The sequence below is a fragment of the Desmodus rotundus genome, chromosome 3 (assembly GCF_022682495.2).
Source record: "Desmodus rotundus isolate HL8 chromosome 3, HLdesRot8A.1, whole genome shotgun sequence".
Taxonomy (NCBI): Eukaryota; Metazoa; Chordata; class Mammalia; order Chiroptera; family Phyllostomidae; genus Desmodus; species Desmodus rotundus.
The window spans coordinates 45,157,889-45,167,219 of NC_071389.1; the positions used below are offsets into that span (position 1 = coordinate 45,157,889).

Here is a 9,331-nt window from a genome sequence, read left to right on the forward strand (position 1 = left end):
CAAGAGCTTTGGGATCCGATGCACAGAAGGAAACTCAAAAGAGTAGCGTAGATAAATACATAAACACCACACAGCCTAGGCTTTCGCGGTGTGTATGGCTCAGACTTACAGTATTCCTAGAATTAAAATTAAATGTTACCAGGCTGCATTTTTTTTTAATTTAGAAATATTTAATGTGGCCAAGAGAGTTTTGTCTTTCAAAAAAATCTAATTTCAATTTTTGTATCTTAAAAAAAAACTTTATTCAAATAAGAGTGGTTTTTCAGAAGTAGGGGGACCTCTGTCAGTGTGCTGAGGCCACGTGGAACAGTTGTCAGCACTGGGCTGTCAGCTGTCACTGTCACGAGAGGTCACAACCAGTTACCACCTAGCCGTGCTTTTCATTGGATACCTGCCTTTGCCCACTATTCCCCTTGAAAATACCATGTTCCGTCTCATCATCTACTGGTTTATTTTTAACTTAAAAACTACCAATATGTATTTGCTCCTTATGAATCTATGTCTTGGTTACCATCTCATTAGAGACTTTATGCATATGTATATGAAGCAGTATTTTTCTTGGTAAGAGGGAAATTTCTCCCCAGTGAATCACATTCCAAAGATTCAACAGGCCAGTGTCGACCCTTGAAACCCTGCTCAAAAACTGCAATGTGCAGCAGACCATTTTCTAGGGGCCCAGATGTTGTCCTGCAGTTACTCTCTGTGACCACAAGGTGGTGAGTAGTCCCCAGAGAGACCTGACATCCCTGACCATCAAGAGAGGTTTCCTAGGAACCATCAGCTAAATAGAAACAGACTTCTAAAGATCAGAAGCTTAATTAATCTTGACTCTTCTATTAGTGGACACCTGACCTCCTTCCCGAAGCCTTTGTCTTGGTTGAGATTGTCTTTGCAGAGATTTTTCTGCGCATACTTTTGGATAGTAAAGCAATTTTGCCTTTGGAAGCATTTGTAAGTACCCTTTGTGTTTTAAACAGTGCTTCCTCCTCCGTGAGTCAGAGATGGAGTCTGTCTTATTCATCACTGTTCCCAGTGCCCAACAGAAGTGCATGGCACTGAGTAAACAATTAACCTGCTAAGTGGGAGTATGCGTTTGGCTTGCTCCTGCTTCTCCACAACTTGCTGCTCCCTTCCTTCGGATTTTCATTAAGTACTGGGACAAGGGGAGGCCTGGGCACGTTACAGAGGGATTTAGCAAATTAAACAGAATGGCCCCTCAGTAGGGGGTTCACTTTGGAAGGGCCTCTGCTGGGATTCTCATCAGAAAGCACCAGGAAAACTGGGGGTGCCCCCCCCATTGCCTCAGGACAGCTGCACTGTCACTGCCGCCCTGGGTCTGCGGCCAGTCTGGCTGAGAGCTTCCCTGGACCCTGCGTCAGAGCCTTGGGCAGGGCCCAGTGAGCCTCAGGTTGTCTTCATTATTAGACAACACTGGTGATCCCACCACAGACAACTTTAAAAAAAATCATTGATGCCTTTGCTTGGGGCATATATTATGTGATTTTTTTTTTTAATTAAGTGCCTGACTTGTGTGAGTCATTGCATTGAATATTAGGAGTACAGAGATAAATAAATCCCTTCATTGTTTTTTTTCTCCAGAAAGAATTTGGTAATGGACAAGATAGCCCTGTATTTTATTGTAATGTGGTAAAATCTAAAATAGAGATGTGCACAGCATGCCCTTTAAACTCACAGAAGGGACCCTGGTCTGTGGGTTGGGGTGTTGGTTGGGAACCAGCAGTTTCCAGAAGACCCTCAGGCTGAAGCATGGAGCATAGTAGCGAGCTGAGGAGAGGTGGGAAGGGGAGCCAGGCAGACGGCCCACCCTGAGTTTCATGTCAGGGAAGTGAAAGTGCGTGATCAGCTACTGTGGGTGTGTGTCAGTGAGCAGAGACAGGAGGCTGCCCGGGAGTGTTTGGAGGAAAGATGGAGACAGCCTAGCTCTGACGGTTGGCCAAAAATAATCAACACACACTGAACTTTTACTAAAGCCGTGTTTTCGACTTCAGCCCCTTACAGGTAGGCCAGTGGTGGTCTGAGTGTGTGTGGCGCTTCGGAACTGAGGTTTTAGAGCCTGGTGGCCACTCTTACATCCTACACTCAGCACTGCCAAGCCGAGAACCTGAGAAACATGTTCTCACTCCTGATTTCTTCATCTTGTGTGAAGGTGTCAGTTTCCTCAGCCTCTGAACCTAGAAACGCTGACCTTATCCCAGGATGTCAACTCTCTTGTCGTGTGCACCATTGAGTCACCACAGCTGCCCCACGGGAACACTGCTCCTGTCCCACCTGCGTCCTCGCCATCTGCTCCAGCTGATGCACTAGCCCCGTCTTCTGAGCCCCTGATCCCTCTTTCCTTCTGTCCAGCCTCCTCACTGCCACGAGGGAGCACCTTAAAGCACACAGTATGTCTTTGCCATTTGTCTGCCCTTGCCCATTCCTAAATCCTAACTTGTACAATAGCTTCGACCAGCCTGTTGATCTGGCCCAGCCTCCCTGGCCAGCTGCGTCTCCCATGTCCTTCTCTCCCACACCAAGCTTTTCACCGTGCACCCATCCACTGGAACCTGTCGGGCCACTCTACCTGTGCATTTGCTCATCTCCCTGCCTATGGCACCTTTCTTCCGTCCCTTTCTTTTCCTAATGAATTCTTCCTGTCCCTTGAGGGCCACCACAAGTGTCTCTTCCTCAAGTATCCTTCGTTGGTGTACTTTTTGGTCGGACTCTGTGTTAGTATCTGTGTTTCTCTTCTTGGCCGTGGACTTCTCAGAGGCTGGTCCTCAGCTCACTCCTTTTCTGGTTGAGCCCCTCGCCTGGCACTTGACTCCCAAAAGCCACTCACTGATAGCAGGCACACATATCAGTGAACTCTTTTGCCCTGACTTCCCCACATTTGTCACCCATAGACTCTCACAATCAAGGTGTACAAAAACCAAATTCATCTTCTTCCCCGAGACTCAGAATCTTTGGTTCACCCTTTCTAATCACGCTGACTCAAAGTCACAGTTCCCTCACCCCACAATGCCCCACGTGTAATTACTTACTGACTTCTATTGTTTCTACCCCTAAGATACGTTTTAAATCTGCCCGATTCCATACCCCTATTTTCAATTCTTCATCTCTCATCTGGCTGTTGCAACAACCTTCTAACTGCCCCTCTCCCTTTTTATATTCATCGTTCAGGCTGCCATCAGAACTCTTTTTAAAACACAGAAGTGATAACGTCATATTTCAAGGGAGGGGCCTTTACAAAATCTTGCATAATCTCGTTTCTGTGCTTCGGCATGGTCTTTATGAGCTGACTTGAACTCACCTTTCCACCTTCCACCTGCCCTGTTCTCCAGCTACCTGCCCGCACTCGTCCTAGCCCCGTGGTACAGGAGTGGCCCAGGTCGCCGCCCCTCTGTGGCCGTGCTCCCCTGTGCTTGCTCATACCACTTACCAAACTCCTCCTCATCCTGTAAGACCAATTAAAATATGAGTTCTTCTATGATGCGTCCTTATTCCCCCAGCCAGAAGTAATGATTCCCTGTTTTGAATTTTAATTATACCTCAATTATAACACTTTCCATTATCTGCATTAGAGTAAACCTAGTTCATGAGTATCTGTTTCATACTTGGTTATGAAATCCTTAAGGAACAGAGACATCTCTTTCTCATGTTTTATAGCCCCCCCTCCAGCCCCATAGTGGTCTTCAATAAATGAACACTTGAATTTAGCCATGTTTACACTTTTTCATATTTCTCAAGGACTGGCTTTTGAGCTCCTTGAGCAAGGTCCAGGTTTTCCTCTCGGTGCCTCCTGCAGTGTCCAGCATGGTGTCTTATGCATAGTTAGGTGGGGTCCCCAATAAATACCTGTTGCATCAGACCGGCTTAACTAATTCTGTCAGGTGGGAAAAGTTCCATTGAGACCAGAATCACCTTTATCATTTTTGCACAAAGCACACATTTTCCACCACCAACTATTCCTGCTTGGCTGTGTGCAAGCACGTCCGTTTCGCAGCCACAGATGTGACTAGCACTACCCACGGGTGAGTGCTGATTGATGCTAACTGTAGATGCGGCGGAAATATTAATGAGCTGTCACTTCTCAAAAATGTTAAAGGGGATTTTTGCAATATTTAAAAACATGCCAGGGTTCTTGGAATGGAATCCTTTGATCAACAGGGACATTTTCTCTTGAAACATGTATTACTTAGAATACTAAAAGAAATTAATCTTTAAATACAGTGAGGCAGCTTCCTCAGAGAATAGGTGACTCCTTTGCTACTTGCTATGGGTGTGTGTGGGGTTGGTGTTTCATTAGATACGGGACCTTCAGGCAGGTTCATTAAGCTCTCCGAGCATTGCTTCTCTCACCTGTAAAATGGATATTAAAATACATGCGATGTTGGTATGCAGGAATTTTTTTAATTACATTTTATTGATTATGCTATTACAGTTTTCCCAGTTTTTCCTCCTTAGCCCCGCTCCACTCAGCACCCCCCACCTTCCTCCTCAGGCAATCCCCACACTGTCGTCCATGTCCATGGGTCATGCATATGTATTCTTTGGCTTCTCCATTTCCTATACTGTACTTTATGTCCTCGCGGCTGTTTTGTAACAACCAATTTGTACTTTTTAACTTCCTCACCTCTTCACCCATTCCCTGGCACCCCTCTCCCATCTGGCAACCACCAAAACATTCTCTGTATCTATGATTCTGCTTCTGTTCTTCTTATTTATTTTGTTTTTTAGATTCAGTTGTCCGTAGATATGTATTTGCCATTTAATTGTTCATATTTTGGATCTTCTTAAGACCCTTTAACATTTCATGTAATGCTGATTTGGTAGTGATGTACTCCTTTAGATTTTTTTTGTCTGGGAAACTGTTTATCTGTCCTTTGATTCTAAATGACAGCTTTGCTGGATAGAGTAATCTTGGTTGTAGGTCCTTGCTATTCATCACTTCGATTATTTCTTGCCAATCCATTCTGTCCTGCCAAGTTTGTTTTGAGAAATCAGATAGTTTTATGGGGGCTCCCTTGTAGGTAACTATCTGCTTTTTTCTTCCTGCTTTTAAAATTCTCTGATTGTCATTAACCTTTGGCATTTTAATTATGGTGAGTCTTGAGGTGGGCCTCTTTGAGTTCATCTTGTTTGGGACTCCCTGCACTTCCTAGACTTGTATGTCTATTTCCTTCACCATGTTAGGGAAGTTTTCTTTCATTATTTTTTCCAATAAGCTTCCAATTTCTTGCTCTCTCTTCTCCTTCCAGCACCCCCATGATGTGAATGTTGGTATACTTGAAGTTGTCCCAGAAGCTCATTACACTATCCTTGTTTTTTTGGATTCTTTGCTCTTTTTGCTGTTCTGTTTGGGTGTTTTTTTGCTTCCTCATATTTCAAATCGCTGGTTTGTTTTGCAGCTTTATCCATGCTACTGTTGATTCCCTGTACATGGTTCTTTATTTCAATTAGTGTATCCTTTATATCTGACTGGGTCTTTTTTATGCTGCTGAGGTCCTCACTAATTTCATTGAGCATCCTTATAACCAGCATTTTGAACACTGCATCTGATAGATTGCTATTTTCCATTTTGATTAAAATCAAAAATTGATTGCTATTCTCCAGTTCTTTTTCTGGAGTTTTGTTTTATTCTTTCATTTGGGCCATGTTTCTTTGTCTCCTCATTTTGGCATCCTCCCTGTGTACGTTTCTATGTATTAGGTAGAGCTGCTACATCTCCCAGGTTTGCTAGATTGGCCTAATATAGTAGGTGTCTTGCGGTGTCCAGTGGCACAGCCTCCTCTATTACGAAAGCTGGGTATTCAAGGTATACCCACTCTGTGGGCTGTGTACACCCTCCTGTTTAATTGAGCCCTGATTGCTGTTCACATAACCAAGGTCAACCTATGTTCTGTCCAGGGTCACACAGTATAAGCTACAAAGCCATCAACAGATGGCAGCTACTTGGGAGTGCTGGCCTGGGAGGTGCCCAGGTGAAGCCAAGCTGTGAACCAAGGCCCGCTGCTATTAGTGCCAGGTCTGGGGCAACTTAGTGAGAGGTACAGGGCTCGCTGAAGCCATATGCTGGTTGTTTGAGATCATTTACGAAAATCTAAAGCATGAGCCAAGACAGGTCATTCATATGGAAAAACCACTGGAAACGATTAGATGGGGCAGGGCCTCAGGGAATCACCAGGGCAGGACAAAGAGTGTGGGCCATGTTGATGGACTCTCAGATGTGGCACCTGCCTGCTGGTTCTGTGGCTCTGTGGGAGGAAGACTCAGAAAAGGAGTGGTAGCCTCTGCTAGCACTTCTGTCTAGGAGAAAGCTGCCACCCAGCTCTTGCTCCAATGCCAGACAATTCAGTTCCTCCCTGTACATCTCTGATGCCTCTCAATCTGCTGCTCCCCCACGCTGGAGCTCAGAGGGGGTGAGTCTGAGTGAATCTCTCTAAGTCTGTGCATAGGCTTTTTAAAAGGAACTGCCAAGGAGTCCAGCAGTTTCTGTCTTCCACCACCTGAATCCTTGCTGGTTTTTACAGCCGGAAGTTATGGCGGCTTCTCCTCCTGGTACTGGAACCCACGGCTGGGGGCCTGGTGTGGTGCTGGGACCCTTCACTCCTGAGATATCCCTCCTGATTTTTATCTGCCACAGGTGGGTGTGGGACCGGCTCATTCCACATCTCCGCCCCTCCTGCCAGCCACATTGTGGTCTCTTCTTTAATTCTGTACTTGTAGGACTTCCATTCAGCTCAATTTCTGACGGTTCTGGTGATGGTTGTTCTCTAGTTTAGTTGTAATTTTGATGTGCTTGTGTGCAGAGGCGAGCCGAGCTCACCTACACTGCCACCTTCGGGTGCAGGAACACCAGGTGACAGCACCCCCCGCCCCGGAGCGGGCCGCTACGCCGGCAGTTTCTTCTTACTGTTGCATCACAGCCGAGCGTTTTGAAGCCCAGCTTTGCCCACCAGCCTCCGACTGATCTGACTCCTGTTAGGGTCTTCTTCTTGAACCTGCCTTTTTTTTTCTTTAAAATAAAAAATAATCTTATCTCAGGGAAAAGTGTAGGCGGAGAGTTCCCCAAATGTCCCTGATGGTTATGTATGGATTAGATGGGACATGAGGTCATTTTAGTTTTTATTTTGTTCCTTTAGGGAAAGGGTTCTTGTATATCTTTTTTTCTTATCTAGACTTCTCGGTTGTCTGAAATGATTAGGTATTTCTCGTGTAATTGTTTTAAGAATGAAACAGTCAACATAAGATGTCTTTAAAAGTATGTCACGTCACCATGTGATGAGAGCCCGCAAGCGTTCACATCCGTGTAGCACAAAGGTAGGAACACCCCTGGTGCCCTAGAAATCTTAAGTGACCTCTCCCTACTCGGGAAGTTCTCAGCAACTTGTTTGTCGTGTTCCTTTCCAGGCTACAGCACCATGAGCCCACAGGAGGACAGTGAAAACCCTCCGTGCAACAATGACCCCTTGTCAGCGGGGGTGGATGTGGGGAACCACGACGAGGACTTGGACCTGGACGCCCCGCCCCAGACCGCAGCCCTACTAAGTAACAAGTTCCACCACTACCGCTTACACCACCCCACGCTCCATCACAGCCACCACCTACAGGCGGCCGTGACAGTTCACACTGTGGATGCGGAGTGCTAACAGTCCCCTCACCTCTGTGAGAAGACGGGATCTGGGAGATACAGAGCATTCTGGAGGAAAAAGAACCTGCATGAAATCCACAGCAAGAAACCCCGTGTGTTTGGGCTTTGTCCAGGGTGGTGTAACCCCGCCCTGCCTGTTAATATGTTTGACAACGAGAGAAACGACAAAACCGCCCTTGTGAAGGCGCCAGGCTGGTTCTGGAATGGAGGGGAAATTAGCCTGATAAATGAACCTACCATGATGCTTACGGAATGGAACAGAAGGCAAACCTCCAAACACAGCGATGAAACCTGTAAATGAAACATTGGGAACCTTCGTTACACTGAGCCAGAGGAATGTCCCGAGGAGCCAGAAACGTCCAGCTCTCCTTAACTGGAAGGGAGAGAAGCGTGCTGAACTGGAGACCGGGAATGTGGCGCGCGGAGAGAAATGCGTGCTTTGAAGACTTCACTTTGTTTCTTAGCGGGACCTGGATACACGATTGCTGTGTGGAACTCATGTTAAGCTCTGAATGATGCATCTCAATATTTCTAAGTAAAGGATTATTTTTCTACTATTTATTGAACTTTCAAACATTCTCAAACTTTGGGGGAAAGAAGAGGAAATGAGAAATTTTCAGCAGTTATCCCTAGCTATTTTGTGTGTGATGAAGTGGTTCTTTGACTAAGGAGTTCTGTTTCTTATTTAACTGATACCATCCCACTGCCCCACTCCACAAAATGGGAAAATGAAGACGTGTTTCTCTCTGACTTGTTTACAGACATTGTCTTTGGAACATGATTTCGTGGACACGCGCCTTTATTTGTAATGCAGACAGCGTTCTTTCTCTGTGTTTGGCAGAGACGGGAGAGGCAGAGAAATCCAAGAAGTTTCTAAAGAAATTGTTTCTTTTTAACACTTTCCCACTCCCCGTACAACGCTTTTCTTAGGTTTCTACGAAACCTAATATTACAACCCCAGCCTTTCAGCTAATGGAGGGGTTGCATTTATTCTCCATGTTTAAAATTTTGATTGTGTGTTACAGATTTCTTTTGAAATCATAGTTCGAAGCTGCTGCCAGTCATCCAAGAAGTTATCCACCAAACTGCTTTGTGATGCATACAGAGATTAATCAAATTGGGCTAATATAACATGGCGTTGTAATTTTAAAGTAGTGTTCTGATTACAGTGATGTATCTTAGATTCACAGGTTGTGATTCCAATATGTTATCAAGATATTCTTGCACCGTGTGTGTGGTAAATCTCCATTTATATGTAGTCGGCAAAAATGCACTGAATGATGTTTTAATGATAGGGTATTACGATATAATGTAAACAGTGAATGGCTCTTCAGCAGTACAGGAGTGAACTGCGTGCCCTATCAGGACAGCCCTTCGTACTGTGTATAAAGTTGCAGTCTAGTGGAATAAACTGTACGAATGGACACTCGTAGTGGTTAGAGTGGTTTGTTCAAGTACCACTGCTTGTGCCTCAGGGCAAAGAGCATTCACTTTGTAGCCCAGCAGATCGGTTGCCAGACTGAAAGGAGACCTCCTCCTCTTAAGGCTGGAGTCAACTTCAGGGGCTTCTTGACCATCTTGAACACACAAAGAAACTTAAAAATGTAATGGGAAAAATTAAAAGCAAATTATTTTAAAGTGTGTGGGGGACCCTTTAGCTCCTCTTCCTGAACATCT

The 9,331-nt window shown here is 45.2% G+C and overlaps 1 protein-coding gene across 3 annotated transcripts in view; it reads left to right on the forward strand.

Moving 5' to 3' along the window:
• CACHD1 (cache domain containing 1) overlaps window positions 1-9,078 on the forward strand; it is a 208,482-nt gene extending 199,404 nt beyond the window's left edge. Inside the window, exons 27-28 of one of the 3 annotated variants that reach the window (XM_053920359.2) lie at window positions 6,534-6,646; window positions 7,414-7,533. In XM_053920359.2, the coding sequence (XP_053776334.1) occupies window positions 6,534-6,616 (83 nt within the window). In that variant the 3' untranslated portion in view covers window positions 6,617-6,646; window positions 7,414-7,533. Of the gene's footprint in view, window positions 1-2,167; window positions 3,032-6,533; window positions 6,647-7,413 lie in introns of those variants that run through there. The other 2 variants (XM_024565420.4, XM_053920360.2) reach the window with 2 other exon arrangements.
• The last annotated feature ends 253 nt before the right edge of the window (window positions 9,079-9,331 follow it).